The 26,089-nt window shown below is 38.4% G+C and overlaps 1 protein-coding gene across 7 annotated transcripts in view; it reads left to right on the top strand.

Moving 5' to 3' along the window:
• TTBK2 (tau tubulin kinase 2) overlaps positions 1–26,089 on the top strand; it is a 144,936-nt gene that overhangs the window by 88,693 nt on the left and 30,154 nt on the right. For all 7 annotated transcript variants that reach the window (XM_019935369.3, XM_073800833.1, XM_073800834.1 and 4 more), the window contains 3 exons: positions 2,309–2,401; positions 3,509–3,634; positions 22,513–22,670. In XM_019935369.3, the coding sequence (XP_019790928.1) occupies positions 2,309–2,401; positions 3,509–3,634; positions 22,513–22,670 (377 nt within the window). The remainder of the gene's footprint in view (positions 1–2,308; positions 2,402–3,508; positions 3,635–22,512; positions 22,671–26,089) is intronic.

The following is a 26,089-nucleotide window of genomic DNA, read 5'->3' as shown; positions in this document are numbered from 1 at the left end:
GCGACCATGATTGGATAATTTCTAAACTTAATACACTGCATTTCTATTTTTTGGGTACCTAAATCTTAAACTTTTTTTTTTTTAAGTAAAATCAAGTTTATTTAGAGAATCTTAAACTTTTAATGTAAATAATTCCCAAACAATACAAGGACTTTTCAAAATACTTGATGAACTCTGTTTACTTCATCTCATTGTTTTCCTTCATTTTAATCCTTTGTTAATATTTGTTTTATGTCAGTACTTTGAAGAAATTATTTTACTTTCTTCTGGTTCTATGGTTGCTACTGAGATCTTTGTTCATGTATTATTGTTACTTTGTATTTAATTTGTCCTTTTTTTCTTGACTACTTTTGATATCTTCTCTGTCTTTGGTGTCCTGCATGTGCCTTGGTGTGGATTTCTTTATATTTACTTTGTTTTGAGATTTGTTTTGCTTCCTGAACATTCACATCTTTCATCTATTCTGGAAGATTCTCAGACATTGCTTGTTTAAATGTTGCCTCTTTTCCTTTCTCTCTGTACCTTTATTTTCATATCTCCAAATTGATGCATATTAAACTTTCTTGTTACGTCTTCCATGCCTTTTAAGTTCACTCTCAGGTTTTCTCTTTTGGTCTCTTTTTTGCATTCTAGATAATTTCTTCAGATCTGTCTTCCAGTTCATTAATTCTTTTTTTCTGGTGTGCTTGATCAGCTTTTAACCTTGTCCATTGAGTGTGGGTTTTTGGTGGTGGTGGTGGTGGTGGTGGTGTATTGGCCATGCCACGCAGCTTGTGGGATCTCAGTTCCCCGACGGGGGATTGAACCCAGGCCCTTGGCAGTGAAAGCACCTAACCTCTGGACTGCCAGGGAATTCCCTAGCCATTCAGTTTCTAATTACATATTTGTGCTTTTTATTTCTAAATGTTCTTTTTAGTCCTTTTATAAATCTAATTGGTCTTTTTATTTGGGGGGAGAGAATATGCTTCCTTTCTTGTGACTTTGATTCTATTTTTTAAACATTTTAAATATCTTATTTCATATTCTATATCTTATAATTCCATTCTGAAATTCTTGGATATCTAATTCTGCTCTTTATAGTTTTTCTTGCCGTTAGTTTATGGTAGCTTGCTTTCTAATATATTTTATAATTTCAAGTAATGAACTTATATTTGGTGGGGCTTTATCTCTAGGAATTCAATGAGGTCTGAATTTAAGTGTATCTTGAGAGGATTTTCATTTGTATCTGTCATTACTGTAGGACAGGATCACCCAGAAAACACTTAATTTCTGGGCCTGGTTTCCTGGACCACACAAACAATATAAATTTAAACCCCAGATCTGAGTGAGGGGTAGTCCTATGGTAACAGATTCTCAGGGCAAATTTTTTTTAACCACTCACTTTATCTGCACTAAAGATAGTCCTTTGAGGGTCCTAGCTATATGTTGAGGGTAGAGGTGGGGAAGTTACAAATCCTGTCCCCTTCATGATTGATAAAACCCATGTTGGTAAACCTATGACAAATGCCCCCAAAATAGCCAAAGCCAGAGCTTCAGTATTAGGTTGCTTCTCATGTTTCCAGCTTTCTTTTAATTTTGGCTCTTAAGATTTCCTTTGCTTTTTTTTTTTTTTTTTTTAATTATTGTAGTAAGAAACACATAACAGGGCTTCCCTGGTGGCGCAGTCATTGAGAGTCCGCCTGCTGATGCAGGGGACACAGGTTCGTGCCCCAGTCCGGGAAGATCCCACGTGCCGCGGAGCGGCTGGGCCCGTGAGCCACGGCTGCTGGGCCTGCACGTCCCGAGCTGTGCTCCACAACGGGAGAGGCCACAACAGTGAGAGGCCCGCGTACTGCAAAAAAAAAAACCAAAAACCAAACACCCACATAACATTAAATTTACCACCTTAACCATTTTTAGGTATACAATTCAGTAGTGTTAAGTATATTCATATTATTGTGCAACAGATTTCTAGAACTTTTTCATTTTGCAACACTGAAACTCTGCACCCACTAAACACTAATTCCCCTTTCCCCTTTCCTCAAAGCCCTTGGCAACCACTTTCCTTTACTAATTAGTGAACTCATTTATTAATTAATGGGCTCTTAATTATTTCCAGCATTTCTGGGTTTTGGGATATTCTTTGTATCAAAAGTTTTTCAGTATATCTGTTGTGTCATGTAGATTGCTGTATAGCTATACAGGTACATAGATATACCTACCAGATAGTTTTATAGGAAATGAAACACAATAGTTAGGCCTTAGACAATGTAATGTACTCACAAGGAGTGGTAATGTAATGTGACTGAATTCTCTTTTGCTTATGAAGGAAATGGGAAGACATGATGACCTTTGGTCCTTATTCTACATGTTGGTGGAATTTGTGGTTGGTCAGCTGCCTTGGAGAAAAATAAAGGACAAGGTAATTTTGGAAATGGAAATGTTAGGACTTCCCTGGTGGTTCAGTGGTTAAGACTCCATGCTCCCGGGGCTTCCCTGGTGGCGCAGTGGTTGAGAGTCCGCCTGCCGATGCAGGGGACGTGGGTTCGTGCCCCGGTCCAGGAAGATCCCACATGCCGCAGAGCGGCTAGGCCTGTGAGCTGTGGCCGCTGAGCCTGCGCGTCCGGAGCCTGTGCTCCGCAACGGGAGAGGCCACAACAGTGAGAGGCCTGCATACCGCAGAAAAAAAAAAAAAAACAAAGAGACTCCATGCTCCCAATTCAGGGGGCCCGGGTTCGATCCCTGGTCAGGGAACTAGATCCCACATGCCACAGCTAAGAGCCTGCATGCTGCAACTAAAGATCCCGCATGCCACAACTGAGACCCGGCACAGCCAAATAAATAAATATTAAAAAAAAAATAAAGCCTTTAAAAAAAGAAATGGAAATGTTAGTTTTGGTGGGGGAAGGAGTAAAAATTTCTGGGTAGGCGTTTTTGTTGAGATTATACTTATGCATAAGAATTAAAAGTTACAAACATTTTCACTGTATCCCAATATGTATATTTTTCTTTCTATGTGCTGATATTAGAGATGTAATTAATGTTATGACTTTTTTAATGTACATGGAGAATAGATACAAATTTAAGTACAATTGTCATTTCTGATTTGACTTCTAGCCCTCCCTCTTAGGTTTTATTTTTACTAGTTCTCTTTTTTCTTTTTTATAAGTCAATTAGGCTTTTAGTTTTTAATTGTCACATATTGTTCAATTTGAAAACTATAAATGCATGTGTTGATAAAGAAAAGTAGACCAGATTTAAGGTCAGCTCTTTCTTTTGGGGAGCTGTGTGTTCACTGATGCAGAACTGTGTTACCCCTTTGGTTCTGCACTACAGTCCCCTCCCCCTGCTGCCTTAAAGCAGTGTGCATTAGGCTGTTAGCTATTAGTAAGAGCTCAGTTCTTGCTTTATGCTTAATTACCCACTGTCTCATTCTGTAGTACATACCCTTGAGACTGTTACTGAGAGGCTCTTAATGTGTAGCTGCCAAGAGAAATTGACTTCGGTTCCTTTTCTCTTTACTTCCCAGGAACAAGTGGGCTCTATTAAGGAGAGGTATGACCACAGGCTTATGTTGAAACATCTCCCTCCAGAATTCAGCATCTTTCTGGACCACATCTCCTCTTTGGATTATTTTACAAAACCAGACTACCAGGTAATCATCTTTGTGAGTTCTGTGGGTTAATTCTCTCTCATTTAGTCTTTCTTCACTCATTGTACTGTTGAGGGTGCTATAAATGAGTATGGGAAGTCCCTAGAATAATACTATTTTAATACATCCTGAGAAATGTGGTTAAATTGACTGATGATGACAGGGTCCACGTCCACACGTGAGCGCACGTGTGTGTGTTTCCTCCCTTCTGGACGAACATACTTCATTAGAGTTTTAGGTTTGTTCATCATGTAACATTTTAACTGTTCCTGCTGTGGTTCTTCTGGTGTATAGAATTGCTGATAGTTCAAATTATGAAAATCCTATAGCTAATTTATTGACCAGAAGGAAATGTCCAGCTAGGTAATGTGTCTGTCAAGGGCTTGAGGGCTGCATATTGTATGTTAATATGCTATGGGACAGCAGTCAGTGAAGATTACTGGCTCCGTTTTGTCTGTGGTGAGTGAAACATTTCCTCAGAGCATCAGTTAATAAGGCCTTACAAGGGTGACTAGGATTACCACAAATTGCATCCCTAACCCCAACCAGCTAGATTTCAGAAGATTCTGTTGCTCTCAGGGGGAACTTGGTCAGAGCTTAATGCGAGATAATCACTACCACTGAAAATATAAATGCAAAGCACACATTGATTAATAATAATAATAATAATAAAATATATATTAGTATATCATTTTTATCTACAAAGGACAACATATAGGCTTTACTGCCTGTTAATGAAAGTTTCATATTCTAAAGTGTTGTCACTGTCAAAAGACTAAAAGATTGTCTACAGCACAGTGAACTTTTTTGCATATAATAACTAGTTCTTTGTGAAAATGTAGCTTTTGTATAATATATACAGAATATAAAGCAGAGAGGCAACATACAGCCTTGGGTCCTTAGAGACCTTAAGTAGGTGAGCCTGTGTTATTCTTTTCTATATGGCTATTTGAGTTATAAACTGTATAGGCTAACAAATGGAGGAAATACATTGTATATGAGTCACTTTGGAATATGTTCTCATTTATATTTTATATGGGTTTTCTAAAATGCAGGAGTTCATGTTACTTGCAATAAAATAATGAAATTTTACTTGTAAGCCTAGATTCAGGAGGAGCTAGGAGCTAGGAACTTTCTCATCTTGGGTGCTAATAATTTTTTGGTTGACAAAGTTTGCATGTGAATATTAAAGTTTACATAGCAAAAAAAATTTTAATTACATTCTCTGCTTAGTTATGCCTACAATCTAAAGAAGACTAATGTTCACCAGCTAAAGTTTGAAACTTAGACCTATAATTAATTTAATTTAAATTAACAAAGTATTGTTCTCAGGTTTTTCAGTTGAACATTCTCTAAGGGGAATCTCTGTGTTTCTGTCACCTGATAACAAAACAAAATATAGTAATTTCCCTATTTTAGGAAGAGAGAGAGCAGGCATAACATTTTCATTGTTTCACAGATTCTATAAATAATCTGCTTCTTTTTTGCTCTCTGATTTTCCGTAAGCAGTGAGTGGGAGCAGAGGACAGGTAGATGGGAGAATGATAATTGGGAAAAAGATGTTGGCGTGACGAGTGTATTCTGATGACTAGTATCAATGTGATGTCAGGTTCCAAAAAGTCTGACCTTTGCAGTTTCTGTCTCTTGCTTTCCTCACAATGCTCTGCTGCAGTCTTCATTTTGAGAAAAATTACTCTACGTTGTTTGTTATAATTTTTATTTTATTTATGTGGTTGCGTCGGGTCTTAGTTGCGGCATGCGGTCTCCTTAGTTGCGGCATGTGAACTCTTAGTTGTAGCATTCATGTGGGATCTAGTTCCCTGACCAGGGATCAAACCTGGACCCTCTGCATTGGGAGCACAGTCTTAACCACTGCGCCACCAGGGAAGTCCCCTCTACTTTGAATCTGAATGTTCTTGTGAACTGATGGTTAATTTTACAGTTTGGAATTCTGAATATGACTTTAATTACTGTTCTTTTAGAATTTTAAATTCTTTATGGAACAACCAGTGTAGTTAACAACAACAACAAACCTCCTCCAACAGCAAGCATACCAGTACTTAGTGTGACTGCTTCCCTAGTGTTGTCAAAGGTCAAATAACAGTATGTCTCCAACTTTATATATTCTGAGGCAAGACCAAAGTAAATATATTTTATAATCAAAGTGTTAAATGATGCTGTTTTCCAAAGCCGCTTTCACTGTGAATGTCTGTGTTTGTGAATCCTTAAACATCATAGTTTCTTGCCAGAGAACATTATCTTAACAAGTTGCATATGGCCAGCACATTACCAGTAACCTGCTAGTGCTCACTCTGACAGCATGTGCAGACCTAGAGAGGAGAGCTGTTTGCTCTCTACCGGGAATCTTTTATGCATGTCTCAGGTTGAATAAAGGCTGACACTTGCTTTTGGAAAGCTTTATGGTGTTTTGGGAAATTACATCCAAGTTTATACTTAGTATTTATGTATGTCTGTCTTACCTACTGGCTTTTAAATCCTGGGGGTACAGACATGTCTTATTTTGTTTTTTTTATTCCATACTACCCTGGCACTGTGCCTGGCACCTAAATTTTCAACAAATGTTAGGAAGATGGAATTGCATCTTACTTTGCCTAATAATCTCCTACTCAGGAAATATAAGAAAAATCAGCTCTCATGAGTGCATAAATTCTGTTTTCTGTCTGTTAAACTAAGGTGAAGATGTTAGAATTATAGTCAAGATTAAAGCAGATATCTTATTATGAATACAGTCAGCCCTCAATATCTGCAGGGGATTGGTTCCAGGACCCCTGGGGACCATGGGTTCTCAAGTCCCTTATATAAAATGACATAATATTTGTATATAACTTATGCACATTCTCTCGCATACTTTAAGTAATCTCTACATTACTTATAATACCTAATATAGTGTAAATGCTATGTAAATAGTTGCTGGTAAGTTTTGCTTTTTGGAACTTCCTGGATTTTTAATATTTTTGATCTAGTTGGTTGAATCCTCAGGTATAGAACCTGTGGATTGTTTTTGTTATTAAATTTTGAAAGAGTATATCAACCATAAGAGACGAGTGCTGGGCCATGAATCTTCTCTGGTGATAAAATTGTATAGAACTATACACACACAAGTACATGTAAAACTGGTGAAATTTGATAAACTGTCTGGGTTGTAGCAATGTCATTTTCCTGTTTTTGACATTGTACTCTAGTTACTTAAGATGTTACTGTTGAGGCAAACTGGGTAAAGGAGACTTCTTTGCACTATTTTTACAATTTCCTATGAATCTATAATTATTTCAAATTAAAAGTTAAAAAAAAGTGCTGGGTCAACATTCTCAGAAATGTAGATAGTGATTAAAACATTCGATCTTATTGTTGCCACCTTATAATTTAAATAAATCCTCATAAAGTGTTTTGAGAAAGGGAGATATTTCTGAGGGGTGCCTAGGAAAATATTATCAACCTTGAATTCCACCACAGGACTCCTCCTGTAGGTGACACTGTTACTAGTTAATGGGAAACTAAGATAGCAGCATCAGATTAGATAAAGAAGAATCCTTGGTACCTTTACACATTATTATCACAGTAATGATACACAGCGTTGTCACAATAACACCTGGGTAGTAGTATTATCCCTCTCTTACAAAAACTTAATTTAGACATGTTGCCTGGGAAAACTAGTGGTGCTAGAGGTGGTATCTGAACCCATTTCTGACTCATTCAAAAAGGCCCAAGCTCTTTCTAGTTTACCAACATGCTTCCTTAGAGAGGTGGCCACAAACACAGCAGGCACTGTTAAGTAAATACTAACATGAGTGGCTAATAAAATTTCAGGGAAGAACTAAAAAGTTATATGAAAAATTATCAGAAATTATTGTCAGTAACTAATAGGATCACATGATCCTGACATAAGAACAAAAAAAGGTATCTTTATTAGAGTGTCAGATTATGTTAAGCATCATTTAGCAAATTGAGAAGACTAATGAAACCCATAAATATACACACCATTGGTGAGCCTGAAACTAAAATGTGTATATCAGCCAGTTCACACACTGACACAGCATTGCTAAAATCAGAGGATATGCGTGAGGAAATCCAAAGCCAACTAAATGTCATTAATCTTGTTAATATACTTTCCAGGTTTAGGAATGGGACTATTTATACAGAGATTACATCAAAATTTAGCAGGCTTGCCTCTTGCTTTGGGGGACTTAGAGCCATTTTAGGATCCCCTGACTCTAATAATGACAAAGTTAAAATTTTCGGAAGGCACAGATGGGCTGCTTGTGAAGCAAACAAACAAGAGGTTGAGCTAGAGTAACAAGGGGGAACATCCCATAAAATAAAATGTGAGGGAAGGTCTCTCTCGCTTAAGCTGCCCTTTCAGCTGAGCCCTAAAAAATGGGACTGTATTGGCCATGTGGAGAGCAAAGACAAGAGAAAGAAGGTTACAAGCAAAAGGAAGAACATGAGCATAGGCTCTGATGTGAGAAAGGAACGGAAAGAAGACAAGTGGCTAGAATGTAGCAAATGAGGGGAGAAAGTGGTTTGAGACAAGATTGGAAAGTAAGGCAGAGGCCAAGGTGATACAGGGCCTTGTCAGCTTTGTTAAGGAGTTTGATTTTATTCTAGTGCAACAGGAAGCCTTGGAGTCTAATGAACAGGAGCATGGTGATCCAATTTGTGTTTGAAGAGGATTGCTTTTGTAGTTGTGTGTGTTCAGATGAGGCAGAGAATTAGAGACTACTTAGGAAGGTATTGAGAGAGGCTGAGCTATGCCTTAGAAAGAGAGAAATGTTTTTTTTTGTTTTTTTTGTTTTTTTTGTTTTTCGCGGTGCGCGGGCCTCTCACTGCTGTGGCCTCTCCCGTTGCGGAGCACAGACTCTGGACGCGCAGGCTCAGCGGCCATGGCTCACGGGCCCAGCTGCTCCACGGCATATGGGATCTTCCCAGACCGAGGCACGAACCCGTGTCCCCTGCATTGGCAGGCGGACTCTCAACCACTGTGCCACCAGGGAAGCCCGAGAGAAATGTTTTAAAAACCAGTGTCTTAACACCACAAAGGTTTATTTTTTGCTCACAAAACAGCGTAGTTAAGTTGGGCTCTCTCCTGGGCAACTCTCAAGTGGTATCTTGAACATCCAGGCTCCACCCATATTCTGACACTGCTGTCTTTAATCCACGGCCTTTACAGTCATCAGGAAAGGGAAGAGCAAGTATGGATGATGGTTTAGGGGTTTCAGACCAGGCCTGGAAGTGATCTAAACACTTGGGCATATACCCCTGTGACCAGAACCCATTCACATTGGTTCAATTCTAACTGCAAGGGAGGCTGGGAGATAGCATCTTCCTAGGCAAGGAATGATGATCGTCTTGACTTGGATATAAGCAGTGGAGATGGAGAGAAGTGGATGAATTCTTGCTTCCCCTCTTTTAATTATCTCCTTTCATTCTCAGTTGTACTTATGTGTTCCATAAGTACCCCTCAGTGCAGTCAAATTGGACTCCTAGCACTTCTTCCAGCTTGTCCTGCCTGGTATGCCTGTGTTTCATAACGCTGCTTGTCTTATGAAATTGAAGGCCCGACTCAGATGCCACAGTCTCCTCTGATTCCTTTCAGACAGGAGTCATTTCTTATGCTAAACTTTTATAGCGGTACTTTGTTTTCTCTCTTTACTAGATAAATTCCATTAGAGCCAGTACCTTGCACATTTATCTCAGTTTTCTCAAGAAGTTAGCACAATGATAGGCATTTAATAAAAGTTTGCCAAATTGAATGAAATCTGCTTAATCTGATTATTGCTTCTGTTAAATGCAAACTCTCTGAAGACAAAACTGTTTTGTTCACTCTTGCACTCCTAGCACCCAGCGTAGTAGGCATTCAGTGTATGTCTGAGTCAATGAATGGGTATTTGATATAACTATATAGAATACAGTAGAGTCACAGAACATCCATGTTTACTTGACTCACTTAAATTCAACTGCATATGCAGGAGATGGAACAATTTTAACGTGTCTGTGATTCTGCTTGCCCTTTGGCTCAGCCATGCCCTGTGTGCCTTTGTGAATCTGTTGTTCCCTCAGTCTTTTTCTCATTCACAGCAATCAGGCTGCACTGACTATGATTCTAATGTTTAAAAGGACAGTAATTTTGGGGGTACAATATAACCCTTAAATGTAGGTAGCTTCATTCACATTAATCTGAAGAAATAGAAGTCTCTCCCAATGCTGGAGAAAAAAATCTAGCTATTTTGCATCTAGTACAACTACTATCCTGTACTTTATTTATGGGCATCTTAAGAAGCTTTCAAGGATAATTTCAACTTTATACTGTTTTTGCCTTGCCTGGTATATGGTCAGACCACTCAAGATGGCTGTTCTCTTGCTCTCTGTACATCCCCTGCTCGACCAGTCCCTGCTTCATCTACACCCTGCTCACATGGATGGCCTTGCCCCCTGGCCCAGCTTGTGATTCTAGTTCTTAGGCCAGAACAGCTCCACCTGCTAGTTTATTAAAGGGAAACATCAGCCCTTGTGATGGTCATTAATCTGAGGGGCTGTGAGGGACGTGCCCCATTTGCTGGTTTCTCTGGTAACTGATGAGCCAAGCTGACATCAATTTCCCCTATCAGTGGTAGCCTCCTTCTTCCCCTAGTAGTGAAGATTGCTGCCATGCACCGGTGGGTGTTGCTCCAGGACCCTTTTGCTGCGGACATGTAAGGTTCCCTTTCCAATAAACCACTGATGTCTCTGTCACTGTCTCTTGGCTCTTTCTTCAGTCTTGAGGCTTGGCAAATACAGGGCTTGCAGGCCTGTGGGGTGCAGCTCAACACCTGCTGACTGGCTGTAACTCTAACATGGTGGAAATGGCACTTAAAAGAGCTGTTTCAGTTGGTGCTTTGCTACACACCATTTGTATGGCCTTTCTAAACCTGTTTTCTTCTGTGAAATGGTGAAAATGCCTACCCCACAGTGTTGTTAAGATTTTAATGAGGTAATTGTGAGAATGTTTTGTAAATTGTAAAGCATCATGTAAATGAAAGTGGTTTTACATGTACCTCAGTGACACACTGCGTTTGCTTATAATTATCGCATTTTTCTTCATTCTTGTATTGTACTCAACGTTACTTCTATGTTAATAGAACTTCTATTTCCTTTATGATGCTTTGTCCTGTTATGGCAAAAAGGAAATGTTGCTTACCTTTTTCATTGAGCTTTTTAGGAGGCATCGAGAAGCTTAGACATTGCCAGTTTACCTTGTGGGCTGATGAGCACCTGGAAGAAATGACATTGGTATCAGGCAGCACAGTGGCTGAGCAACCATGCTGCCTCACACTGCCTCAGGTCCCCTGGGGTAGCCGACCAAGGGGCACTCCTGAGTCATCCTAGTATCTTATAAGTGGTGAAAACAGCCTAAAACTCTGAAGTTTCTTCAACTGATTCTCTTTATTTGATCTTTCTTTTTTTGGTTCTGTTCTCCAAAGGATGCGTGCAATGTAATTTTTTTTCCCCTCTACCAATGCTGCTAAAAAACCCCCAGAAGAGGAGAGAAATCTAGAGCCTGTGCATTTCTTTTCCTCTATTGCATCTACTTATCACTGAAGTGAGGCAGTTTCTTTTGCCGTAAATAGTCTATCTTTGGATCAGCAAAGCCAGCATTGTCATTGTGCTCTACTGGTTAAGTGCTTTATTGATCCATTAATTTACCATTTATTAACTGAGAAGGAATCAGGCTTCTCAGTCCTCAATATCACATTGCAAATAGTTCTTGTTTTTCAAAGACTGGACTTTGCCTGCATTTTCTTTGAAAGGGCAAACTGGGATTTCATGTGGAGATAAATATGATAAAGCTATTGATTGCATTTGTGCTAAGGATAAGAGGAGGGGTGCTTCCCTAAGGCATTATGTCTGTGTCAGATGAATGATTGCTATAAAGAATAAGGGTATTGCCCTGCCCACTCAAGCCTGGGAAACCTGCTGAGCTCCCAGGTCAGGTCCCCTGCCCTCCAAAGAACCCTCCAGGCCACGTGGGTCCTGGGGGCATAGGAGGGAGGCCCTCCTGGGGAAGAACAGGAGAGGCAGGCGGGAGGGGCCCTCCAGGACCGGAGGAGCAGGAGTGGGAGAGGAGCAGAGGGTGTTTGCCTCACCCACTAGGGCCCACAAAGCCTGCTGGGCTCCCAGGCCGGGTCTCACACCCTCTGAGACCAGAGGCACGCCTGGACCCCTTCTGTTCCATTGAGCCTAAGCCCCACACCCCCCAGGGCCTTTTCCAGCCCTGTGGGTCCTAAGCATAGGCCCCACCCACTGCCCACACCCCACCCCTCCCTAGGCCCTGCCCACCACAGCTAAGGCTTTTTCCACCTTTTTTTTTAAGTTATTGTGGTTCTGTTTTACCTTCTGGTTGTTGTTTCATCTATATTTTTATTTTTTTATAGTCTTTCTAACATATCTGTTAGTTTCCTAGTCTAATTTTATTTTTTACTCTTCGTTATTTTATTTTATTTTTTTTTGCCACCCCATGCGGCTTGTGGGATCTTGGTTCATGAGCTGGGGGCCATCGAGCCAAAGCTCCTGTGGTGGGAGCTCCGAGTCCAAACCACTGGACTAACAGAGAACCTCAAACCCCAAGGACTGTTCATCGGAGGTCTCCCGGTGGTCCTCATCTCGGCACCGAGACCCAGGTCTACCCAACAGCCTACAAACTCCACTGTTGGAAGCCTCAGGCCAAACAACCAGTAGGAGAGGAACACAATCCCAACCATCAAAAAAAAAAAAAGAGAGAGACAGCAAAAAAACATATCACAGATGAAGGAGCAGGTAAAAACCTACAAGACCAAATAAATGAAGAGGAAATAGGCAATCTACCTGAAAATCAATTCAGAGTAATGATAGTAAAGATGATCCAGAATCTTAGAAATAGAATGGAGGCATGGACTGAGAAAATACAAGAAATGTTTAACAAAGATCTAGAAGAACTAAAGAACAAACAAACAGTGATGAACAGCACAATAACTTGAGATGAAAAATACACTAGAAGGAGTCAATAACAGAATAACTGTGGCAGAAGAAAGAATAAGTGAGCTGGAAGACAAAGTGGTGGAAATAACTGCTGAGGAACAGAATAAAGAAAAAAGAATGAAAAGAATTGAAGACAATCGCAGAGACCTCTGGGAGAACACTAAACACACCAACAGTCAAATTATAGGGGTCCCAGAAGAACAGAAAAAGAAAGGGTCTGAGAAAATGTTTGAAGAAATTATAGTGGAAAATTTCCCTAACATGGGAAAGGAAATAGTCACCCAGTCCAGGAAACACAGAGAATAAACCCCAGGAGAAACACACCAAGATAGATATTAATCAAAATAACAAAAATTAAATTCAAAGAAAAAATATTAAAAGCAGCAAAGGGAGAAATAAAAAGTAACATACAAAGGAATCCCCATAAGGTTATCAGCTGATTTTTCAGCAGAAACTCTGCAGGCCAGGAGGGAGTGGCAGGATATACTTAAAGTCATGAAAGAGAAAAACCTACAATCAAGATTACTCTAGGGGCTTCCCTAGTGGTGCAGTTGTTGAGAGTCGGCCTGCCGATACAGGGGACACGGGTTCGTGCCCCGGTCCGGGAAGATCCCACATGCCATGGAGCGGCTGGGCCCATGAGCCATGGCCGCTGAGCCTGCGCGTCCGGAGCCTGTGCTCTGCAACGGGAGAGGCCACAACAGTGAGAGGCCCGCGTACGCAAAAAAAAAAAAGATTACTCTACCCAGCAAGGATCTCATTCAGATTCGACAGAGAAATCAAAAGCTTTTCAGACAAGCAAAAACTAAGAGAATTCACCACCACCAAACGAGCTTTACAGCAAATGCTAAAGAAATTTCTCTAGGCAGGAAACACAAGGGAAGAAAAAGACCCACAAAAACACACCAAAACAATTAAGAAAATGGTAAAGGAGCATACATATTGATAATAACCTTGAATGTAAATGGATTAAATGCCCCAACCAAAACACACAGACTGGCTGAATGGATACAAAAACAAGACCCATATATATGCAGTCTACAGGAGACCCACTTCAAACCTAGGGACGCATACAGACTGAAAGTGAAGGGATGGAAAAAGATACTGCATGCAAATGGAAATCAAAAGAAAACTGGAGTAGCAATACTCGTATCAGATAAAATAGACTTTAAAATAAAGACTGTTATAAGAGATAAGGAAGGACACTACATAATGATCAAGGGATCAATCCAATAAGAAGATATAACAATTATAAATGTTTATGCACCCAGCATAGGAGCACCTCAGTACATAAGGCAAATGCTAACAACCATGAAAGGGGAAATCGACAGTAGCACAATAATAGTAGGGGACTTTTAACACCCCACTTAAACCAATGGACATATCATCCAAACAGAAAATAAATAAGGAAACAAAGCTTTAAATGACACAACAGACCAGATAGATTTAATTGATATTTATAGAACATTCTACCCGAAAGTGGCAGAATACAGTTTCTTCTCAAGTGCACATGGATCATTCTCCAGGATAGATCACATCTTGGGTCACAAATCAAGCCTTGGAACATTTAAGAAAATTGAAATTGTATCAAGCATCTTTTCTGACCACAACACTATGAGATTGGAAATCAATTACAGGAAAAAACTGTAAAAGACATGAATACATGGAGGCTAAACAGTGCACTACTGAATAACCAAGAGATCACTGAAGAAATCAAAGAAGAAATAAAAAAATACATAGAAACAAATGACAATGAAAACACAATGACCCAAAACCTATGGGATGCAGCAAAAGCAGTTCTAAGAAGGAAGTTTATAGCAATTCAATCTCACCTCAAGAAACAAGAAAAATCTCAAATAAACAATCTAACCCTACACCTAAAGCAACTAGAGAAAGAAGAACAAAGAAAACCCAGAGTCAGTAGAAGGAAAGAAATCATAAAGATCAGAGCAGAAATAAATGAAATAGAAACAAAGAAAACAATAGTAAATATCAATAAAACTAAAAGCTGGTTCTTTGAGAAGATAAACAAAATTGATAAACCATTAGCCAGACTCATCAAGAAAAAGAGGGAGAGGACTCAAGTCAATAAAATTAGAAATGAAAAAGGAGAAGTTACAACAGACATTGCAGAAATACAAAATATCCTAGGAGACTACTACAAGCAACTCAATGCCAATAAAATGGACAACCTGGAAAAAATGGACAAATTTGGGAAAGGTACAATTTTCTAAGACTGAACCAGGAAGAATTAGAAAATATAAACAGACCTATCACAAGTAATGAAATTGAAACCGTAGTTAGAAATCTTCCAACAAACAAAAGTCCAGGACCAGATGGCTTCACAGGCGAATTCTATCAAATATTTAGAGAAGAGCTAAAACCAATCCTTTTCAGACTCTTCCAAAAAATTGCAAAGGGAGGACCACTCCCAAATTCATTCTATGAGGGCACCATCACCCTGGTACCAAAATCAGAAAAAGATATCACAAAAAAAGAATATTATAGACCAATATCACCAATGAACATAGATGCAAAAATCCTGAACAAAATACTAGCAAAAAACATAATAAAAGGATCATACACCATGACCAAGTGGGATTTATCCCAGGGATGGCACAGATTCTTCAATATACACAAATCGATTAATGTGATACACCATATTAACAGATTAAGGAATAGAAACCATATGATCATCTCAAAGATGCAGAAAAAGCTTTTGACAAAATTCAACGCTGATTTATGATAAAAACTCTCCAGAAAGTGGGCATAGAGGGAACCTACCTCAACATAATAAAGGCCATATATGACAAACCCACATCAAACGTCATACTACATGGTGAAAAACTGAAAGCATTTCCACTAAGATCAGGAACAGGACAAGGATGTCCACTCTTGCCACTCTTACTTAACACAGTTTTGGAAGTCTTAGCCATGGCAATCAGAGAAGAAAAAGAAATAAAAGGAATACAAATTAGAAAAGAAGAAGTAAAACTGTCACTGTTTGCAGATGACATGATACTATACATAGAAAATCCTAAAGATGCCACCAGAAAACTACTAGAACTACTAAAACTAGTAGAACCAAATCAATGAATTTGGTAAGGATGCAAAATTAATACACGGAAATCTGTGGCATTTCTATACACTAATAATGAAAGATCAGAAAGAGAAATTAAGGAAACAATCCCATTTACCATTGCAACAAAAAGAATAAAATACCTAGGAATAAACCTACCTAAGGAGGTGAAGACTTGTACTCAGAAAACTATAAAACACTGATGAAAGAAATCAAAGATGACATAAACAGATGGAGAAACAGACCATGTTCTTGGATTGGAAGAATCAATACTGTGAAAATGACTATGCTACCCAAAGCAATCTACAGATTCAGTGCAACCTCTATCAAACTATGAATGGCATTCTTCACAGAACAAGAACAAAATGTTTTACAGTTCGTATGGAAACACAAAAGCCCCCAAATAGCCAAAGCAATCTTGAGAAAGAAAAACAGAGCTAGAGTAATCAGGCTCCCAAATTCAAACTATACTGCAAAGCTACAGTAATCAAGACAGTATGGTACTGGCACAAAAACAGAAATATAGATCAATGGTACAGGATAGAAAGCCCAGAGATAAACCCACACACCTATGGTCAACTAATCTATGACAAAGGAGGCACGAACATACAGTGGAGAAAAGACAGCCTCTTCAATAAGTGGTTCTGGGAAAACTGGACAGCTACCTGTAGAAGAATGAACTTAGAACACTACCTAACACCATACACAAAAATAAACTCCAAATGGACTAAAGACCTAAATGTAAGACCAGACACTATAAAACTCTTAGAGGAAAACATAGGAAAAACACCCTTTGACATAAACCACAGCAAGATCTTTTTTGATCCACCTCCTAGAGTAATAAAACTAAAAACAAAAATAAACAGATGGACCTAATTAAATTTAAAAGCTTTTGCACAGCAAAGGGAACCATAAACAAGACGAGAAGACAACCCTCAGAATTGGGGAAAATATTTGCAAACAAATCAAGGGACAAAGGATTAATCTCCAAAATATACGAACAGCTCATAGAGCTCAATATCAAAAAAACAAACTATTAAAATATGGGCGGCGTTGGCCAAAGTAGGTCACATGGCCAACCCCAGTCAGTGTAGGAGAGCAGTATCAAAAAAAAAAGAAAAAAAAAAAAAATGGGCAGAAGACCTAAATAGACATTTCACCAAAGAAGACATACAGATGGCCAAGAGGCACATGAAAAGATGCTCAACATCACTAATTATTAGAGAAATACAAATCAAAACTACAATGAGATATCACCTCACACCGGTCAGAATGGCCATTATCAAAAAATCTAGAAACGATAAATGCTGGAAAGGATGTGGTGAAAAGGGAACCCTCCTGCACTGTTGGTGGGAATGTAAATTGATACAACCACTATGGAGAATAGTATGGAGGTTCCTTAAAAAACTAAAAATAGAGCTACCATATGACCCAGCAATCCCACTACTGGGCATATACCCTGAGAAAACCATAATTCAAAAAGAGATGTGTACCACAGTGTTCATTGTGGCACTGTTTACAATAACCAGGACATGGAAGCAACCTAAATGTCCCATTGACAGATGAATGGATAAAGAAGATGTGGCACATATATACAATGGAATATTACTCAGCCATAAAACGAAACAAAATTGAGCTATTTGTAGTGGTGTGGATGGACCTGTCATACAGAGTTAAGTGAGTCAGAAAAAGAAAAACAAATACCAGATGCTAATGCATATGTATGAAATCTTAAAAAAAAAAAAAAGGTACTAATGAACCCAGTGGCAGAGCAGGAATAAAGATGTAGACATAGAGAATGGACTTGAGGACACAGGGGTGAGGGGGAAGCTGGGGTGAAGTGAGAGTAGCATTGACATATATACACTACCAAATGTAAAATAGATAACTAGTGGGAAGCAGCCGCATAGCACAGGGAGATCAGCTTGGGGCTTTGCAATGACCTAGAGGGGTGGGATAGGGAGGGTGGGAGGGAGGCTCGAGGGAGGGGATATGGGGATATATGTATGCATGTAGCTGATTCACTTTGTTGTACAACAAACTAACAGCATTGTGAAGCAATTGTACTCTAATAAAGATGTATTTAAAAAAAAAAGAATAAGGATGTTCCAGGTGGTGGGATTATTGCATCACACATTTTTGGGACTACACATGCTTATGTATACAATTAATTTATTTTAGATAACACATTTTTGTTAATTTTTTTCTTGTTATTAAAAGTAATACATATCATAATACAAATTTGGAAATTACAGAAAATAGAAAGTCTGAATAATTCAGAATCTCATTACCCAGACATAGTACCTGATTTTTATGTACGTTTTTTTGTCTTGAATGTTTTAGAAAAAGCATTTTATTATATATCCCATTAGAATTAAGATTAAGAAAAACAACTACCTCTTATTCGTAAGTGCAATCAGAAGGGAAATTGACACAAATAATCAACAACAGTAGCCACATAAAAAGTAATATTGCATTGTTATCCGTCCAGATCTTCCTCAGGTCCTCCCTCCTCTTTTCTTCCCCCCCCCCCCCCGCGACATCCCCCCCACCAGTCTCCTTCCCCCAACCTCCTCCCTTTCTCTACTTCCGTTCAAGGAAGATTCACCTTCCTGATGATGTTATGCTTCTAGTGTTTCTCACACTATTTCAGCAATTTCTCCTATTGCAGCAAAGTATGAGCATGTTCTCAAGAGGTCTGGGAACAGTCTTAAAGTGTCAGCCATAAGTCCCCAATTTCTTTGTATTCTCTTGATTTATCATAAAGGTTCCTGTGAATTTTGCTTTCTAACTTCTTTGTGTTCATTGTATTATAAAATATTATATTAAATGTCTAACTCTGAGTAAAATTCTCCAGGAAGCTGTGCCACATTTATCAACTGACTTTAAACTCTCTCTGGCATATGGCTGCATCCCCTGAGGGTGCACGTTACCCGAATTTGAGAAACCTGGACTCTTTAGATAAGTTTGTATTTTCTAAGAATACATTATTAAATAGAAGAATTAAAGGAGTCATATATATACTAGATTTCCAGTGATTATCAGTGGAGAGATATGGATCATGTCTTCCTAGAGGGAAGTGTCAGAATCATCTGGAAGCTTTTTTCGGATTTTGCTCTGCTTCCTTTTCAGTTTGAGAATTACTGCACAGTGAGCTCCTGTTCTGATTGGAAAGTGAAAATGTTTTAATCCTCAGTAGTATTGGGCTATAAAAAAGGATGAGGACCACAAGTTTTATTTATTTATTTACACATACATACATATATGTGTATATGTATATTTGATTTATAAGGTTAATGATTTATATTCTGAAATCTATTTGAATGAGTAACTGAATTGAGTTTTCCAGTCTTATTATTTATTTTAGCCAAATGTGATATGATGAATTCAGTTACCAAAAAAAAAAGGCCTTGAGTTGTCTTATTTCTGCTATCCCAGTCTGTTGAAGTTTAGGATTTAGAGCAACCGTGGTCCTGAATTAGAAAATTATTCTGCTACATTAGAAATGTTTTGCTCTTCAAGGTATCCTCAGAGCTCTAATCATCTGACCATTTGTTCCCAGTAGGGTGCCTTCAGTGCTTTAAGCTTTCCTTCTATTTCTTTTGTTATGTGCCCTCCATCCTTCTGCTTCCTGCTGCTGGTCTCAAGTTATCAGCATCATAGTAACAAACTGTTTCTTATTTTTGGACCAATGGCATATGCTACATTTTCTAAGACATACAATACTATGATAAATGTAAGAAAAGAATTCCATCATCTGACAATAAAAACTGTTTAGGACCATGCCTATTGCCACGCAGTACAGGCAGAGCATTTAGCAGTAGCTGTCTGAGTACTCCACACAACAGAGCAGATGCTGCCTCGTGGATAGGGACTCCACCTTTCAGGAAAGAAACATGTCACTCTGTGGGAACCTATGAGAACCTCAATTTCCAGAGTTAGAAAGAGGTCCAAGGTCTGCTGTTTCAGTTCTCAGGTGCAGGGTTTCAATCCTCATGTGCAGGGTTTCAGTCCATCTTCCTTTCATCCTTTGTGTTTTCTAAAGCCCTCTACCTCTGACAATTTGGGAAGATTTAAGCTGTAACATCGATAACTTATGTCAACAAAAATAGGACCAAAATAAAAATTCCAAGGTTTTATAACTATGCCTTTCCCAATTACTTTTAGCTTTTTAGTTTCCTTTTCTACATCTATTATTTTTTTTTGGGGGGGGGACTTAAACAAAAGGTAGGTTCATGTGAATCTTTCAGCAAGTATTAGTACAAATAAACATTTATTCTCGAACTTTTTAGAGTACTATTTAAGGGTTCTGCACCCACAATTCCAATATTTTTTTCCCACACCACCAAGCAATTCTCTGACGCCAGCTGGATTCCTAAAATTTAACTCAATTCTGACACCATCTACCCAGAGATAAATAGCATCAGATTTCACAGGTTAAGGACTCATTCCCACAAGACTACCTTCCACTTTAGATACCAATTACAAGTCCTAGTTGTCATGTGTACTTCTGACTGACTGGCTATAAATTGGAGGTTGCCATGACCCCGTCCTTGGGTTTGATTAACTTGCTAGAGTGGCTCATAGGCCTTGGGAAGCCAGTTTTCCCCCTAGATTACCAGTTAATTACAAAGGATATAACTCAAGCAGCCAGATGGAAGAACTGCATGTAACAAGGTATGAGGAAAGGGTGTGGAGCTTCCATGCCCTCTCCAAGGGCACCACTCTCAGTACCTCCACATGTTCACCAACCTGGAAGGTCTCTGAATCCCATCCTTTTGGGTTTTTATGGAGGCTTCATTATATAGGGATGATTGATTAAATCATTGACCACTGGTAATTGATTCAACCTCCAACCCCTCTTCCCTCCCCTGGAGGCCAGGGGTGTAGGACTGAAAGTTCCAACCCTCTAATCACATGGTTGGTTCCTCTGGTGACCAGCCTCCATCCTTAGGTGCTTTCCAAAAGTCACCTTATTAACATAAACCCAGTTGTGGTAGAAAAGGGTTTGTTATGAATAACAAGACACCCATTTCACCTTTATGGCTCTGAAGTGATTTCAGGAACTGAGGAGTAGAGATCAAATACTATAACAAAAAATGCTCCCACTGCTCTTATCTCTCAGAAAATTTCAAGGGTTTTGGGAGCTGTGAGTCAGGAACTGTGGACAAAGACCAAATATATATGAGAAATGTATTTTTGATCCTCTAAATGACCAAATATTTATTTCATATAAATCACAATATGGCATTCTTAGACATAAGGCATTGGTTAGATACAGCGATGAGCAAGATCAGACACATACCAGCCTCGTGGAGCTTACAGTCTGGGTGAAATCAAATAATCAAAAATAACTATAAGTTTATAATTGATAGCATTTGACCATCTCCTTGTTGAGGTGGTTTCTTCACTTGGTATCTAGAACACCACACACCTGTTTCCTCCCTCACTGGCCACTCCTTGTTTTGTTTTGTTTTTCTGCTGAGTCCATCTCTTCTTTCCATCTAAATGTTGGAGTGCCCTAAGCCTTAGCCCTCGTTACCCACTCTCCTTACATGATATCATCTAGTCATATGGCTTTAAATAATACCCATTAATATCAATATGCTGATGACTCTCAAATTTGTATCTATATTCGCTATTCCTCCCTAAACACCATAAAACTTTCAATATCCCAATCCTCACATTCACTGCTTTCCATCTCAGTAAATGGCACCACCATTTACCCAGTGGCTTGGGACAGAAATATAAATTACTCTTTTATTCTTTCTTTACTTTCACAGCTTTCATCTAATCTCTCAGTAAGTTCTGTTGGCTCTACAAATTATGTCCAAATCCTGCCACTTCTTATCACCTCCACTGTTACCATGCTGGCTCAGTTGACAGTAGCCTGCTAAATGGTCATCTCTTCCTAGCACCCACATCCCCCTCCTATTTATGGCATCTGTTCTCCACTTCTTAGCCAGAGTAATCTCTTTAAAGCTTAAAACAGACCTTTGTAAAAAATCCTCCAGTGAAGAAGTGCTGATTTCAGGTCTGGGGCAGGAAATGTACAAGATGAATCTCTGAGGATAGGATACTAACAGAGTAAGAGAAATGATGAGATATTAATCCAATTTTAATCATAAAATTGAAAATGTTGCATACTGTCAAACATAAAGGAAGGTCTTTATGAGATTTTTCTCAATATTACATTAGACTTTTGGAATTTAAAGACAAAAATGGAATAATATATAATATAAATAAAATAATAGAGCAAATTTCTTTCTGATAATTCATGTGCACACACACACACAGTTTAAGAATTTTTCAAACCCACAAAAAAGTTCTAAGGCAGCATAATGAACTTTTATATGCCTCTTAACCTAGATATACCACCTGTTAACCCGGTCAGTTATTTAAGTTGAACCATATATGCCCCTTTTTGACACACACAAAAAAGTGATCACATGGTTGAAACTGAATGCACACATACACATACAATACACATTTCCTTTTGCCAAACCATCAGGAAGTAGGTTTTAAGTATGACGCTTCATTATTTATCTTCCAAGAAAAAATACATTATCCTACATAACTAAAAACCAGTATCTCAACTGAGAAAAATCAATATTAATTGAATATCATCATCCATATATAATCCTTATTCAAATTCCCCTATTTGTATCATCAGGCTTTTTAAAAAAGTCATACTACTAAACTAATTTAAGAGTCTGAGGTGCTGTCTCTTATAGAATAAGTGATTATGTTTACTGTTGGCTTACTCTAGTTTTTTCCTTTCGTGGTTTAGCTTCTTGCATCCGTGTTTGACAACAGCATCAAGACCTTTGGAGTAATTGAGAGTGACCCTTTCGACTGGGAGAAGACTGGAACTGATGGCTCCCTCACCACCATCACTACTTCTACCACTCCTCAGCTGCACACCCGCTTGACCCCTGCGGCAATCGGGTATGTCCTAAACAGGTGGTTCATCAGTGTCTTTCCTAGATTTGTTGTATCAATATTAGCAGAAATGTCTTTTATGCCATCCAGGTTCCCTCAGATGACCAAATGCTAAGACATAGGGATGCCTATGGGTTTCCTTGAATTAACATTGCTCTTATATATGCCTTTGTTTGGATTTACTTTTCTTAGAAAGTACTTAAAGATTATACTGTGAAATGGCAGCTTAGAGCTTGTGTTACTCGTTAATGTCAGATGTACAGTAGATTTTCTCCAAAATGAGAAGGGGCATTTGTTGCATTTACTACTAAAGAATAGATGGGACCCTGGAACAAGAACAAGCCACAATTATTTCTGACTACACTGTGCTTAAGTTTAGTGGGAACAAAACGTGTAGCTACTCCTCTTATGAAAGTGATTAATTTTCGAGGTGTATTAGGAAGAGGTTAGTGTATTTCCATCTTCTTGGGGGGTTTTTTGTTTTTTGATTTTTTTTTCCTGTATATACATTAAATACAGTTGCTTTTGTTTGTTGTTTTTCTATTTCGGGGGGGGGTTGTCTTTTTTTCTGACCCCCCCCCCCTTTTTTTACCTGCTCTAGTTGGTTTAAAAGAAAAAGTAAATAGGGAAAAATCATCATACAATGAGCTAATTGGAACACTTTATCACTAATCCATTGCTTTGTTTTTACATTGAGATGAGATCACTAGAGCTTATTGAATCAGAAAAGCTTACATGGACTCATATAACTGGAGATGATATCCCTGATTAGTTAGTCTAAGAATTCTTAAATGTGAGACCTTGACTAGCTATAGTAGAATCACCACAGATGTTTGTTTAAAATACCCATTTGTAGGACTCACCCCAGACCTACTGAATCAGAATGTCTAGGGGTATGGCACAGAAGTCCATATGCATCAGATGTTTCTCATGCTTATCTTAGTTTGGGACTCACTGCACTATTCCAGCCACCCCATTTTACAAATGAGGAAATAATTCTGAGTGAATCATCCAACTTTAGATAAAGATTAGTGACAGAGCTGGAGCCTATGTAGAAATTTTGATTCTTGCTTAAATGCTTTTGTCCTCCTTCTCCTTTGATTGTTGTTAGAAATAAATCTCACATTTGCAAAAATCCAGGTGATAGCACTTCAGGGTAGCTGAAGTCAATGAATAGATTTTAAGTTCCCATATCCCAAAGTTTTTTCCTAAAATAAGATAGAATAATAAGAAAGGAAAAATAAAACTACATAAAAGCTATGTCCTCAGCATAATTTGAAGACAAAGGATGCCCAGATCAAACTAACTGTAAGTAAAAAGAGAAAAAAGCAAAACCCCAAGGCTTTATGTAATATCTCTTATGCTCCTGCCTCACCCAGCCCTGCCACGAAGCTTACTGAAGGCAGATCAATAAAAACTGTGGGAAGAGGAAAGTTAGCCCTGGGACTTAAGGTTGATTTAAAACTAACATCAGAAAGACTAAATCCATCCGAAGAATGAAAATACTAAAAAGTATCCAGGTAGATCAGATAATAAACTACAGGGAGATAAAAATATTCATGATTCAAAACATGTAGCTTCTGAGGAAGAAAAAAGACAAAAAGGGAGAAATACCCTTTGTCAGTTGAATGGTGAAGGAAAAAAGCACATATCTGTTTGGGTCCAATCAGGAGAGAGAAACTACATAGTAATTTGAACAGGGAAAGATGATACAAAGAATTATTACCTATAACACAAAATTGGAATAATGTGGGATTGAAAAAGTAGAGAGAACGGTAAAGAATACAAGAATAGCAAATATAAAGTGCAGCTCCTACTCCTAGGGCTGAATTAAGCATCCAAGGAAAAGCTCCCTCAGTCCCCACCCCAGGGCTGAGTACTGACCTTGTTGGTGAGTGTATGTCCTCACTCATTGGATGGCAGGGAAGTTGCTCTACTGCCATACTGGTAGAATTTGCTGAAATATCTGCCCTCTGGAACTTGATGGAAATCTGCCCTCCGGAGTGCCAGAGAAAACGATTTACTGGAAGTGTCTTACTAGAGACACTCTGCTACAAAACTTATGGGTAGTAGGCATTGCTCTGGGAAGATATTGGTTGCTGCTGTCTGTGTACTGCAGGAGACAGGCACGGGGAAAGCCACACATGCTGGAGAAGCTTGACAAGCTGCACAGTGGAACCCAAAGCAAAACCCTTTCCTCCCGCAGGGTCTCTCCAGTGCCCTCTACTGACAAAACTCCCATGCCAGCTGGCAAAGGAAAAGAGTTAAAGGGCACAGATCCACTTTCACAGAATAGTCAATAAGGATGAATTTGGAGCTGAAAGACAATAAATGAATAATTACAGAGGGGAAAAAGGAGAAATAAAATTTAATTACCTATAAGAAAAGAGAACTATAAAATCAGAAGATGCACAATATCTCCTCTGACCAAATAAAAATCCACTAAAGTGTTTGGACTTTGCTATACTGACAGAGGAGGGCACCAGTTAATCTGTGAATCCTGTAAAACATTCCAATGCCACAAAAATGAACAAGAAAAATATTTTAAATATCCATAAAGTGTTATTTCAAAAACTCAAGAAAATCTAATACATATTTACTAAGGAAATTTCCTGTCAGGAATAAACAACTATGAAGAAGAAAATTATAAGACAGAACCCCAAATGGAACTGAATATGTTCATGCATTGAAGATATGGATAACCACCTTGGATCAGAAATTTGAAAACTAAGAAATAGAGTGAGTGTGGTGTGGGGAGGGAGAGAAGAAAGAAAAGGAAAAGATGGAGGAAACAATGAAATGATAGTTTGTTGAACTCAGGAAAGAAATGGAAGAAAAAGATATCTCACAATTGAATAAATCACAAGGTGCGCAAAGGACAGTAGACACAAATGAAAGTTTAATAAAGGGCATTGAATAAGGTCAGGGGGAAAAAAGCCCCAAGAGAATGAAAATAAAGAAATCATTTAAAAGGGCTGGAGAGAAAGTAGTGCCAATGGAAAGCCGAGAAGGAATAGCATTCATATTGTTAGAGTCCCTGAAGAAGAAAAACAAAACAATACCAATTAAAACTGAGAAACTCAATAGCAAAAGGTTAAATAAGGAAACAGGACTAAGAGCATTTAAAAAGGTAAATGTCCAAAGGTGACCATTAGAGCAAAAAGGCAAACCTTCTAAAATATATATTCTTAAAAGTTTATAAATTAAAGTACAAAGAATACTCATCTTGTAGAGAAAGAAATATAGCAAATATGACAAAATACCCATAATTATAAAATACTATGACAGAGTTAATACCAAACATATCAGTCATAGCAATAAATATGAATGGGGACATCTATTAAAAGAAAAAGATTTTTAGTTTGGTTTATATAGCTGTATACATATGCTGTATACAAGAGATATACCTAAAAAAACATGTTTCA

This window comes from Tursiops truncatus, chromosome 2, assembly GCF_011762595.2.
Source record: "Tursiops truncatus isolate mTurTru1 chromosome 2, mTurTru1.mat.Y, whole genome shotgun sequence".
Lineage (NCBI taxonomy): Eukaryota > Metazoa > Chordata > Mammalia > Artiodactyla > Delphinidae > Tursiops > Tursiops truncatus.
The sequence above is the reverse complement of the archived record's forward strand: the minus strand, read 5'-3'. Positions and strand labels throughout refer to the sequence as shown.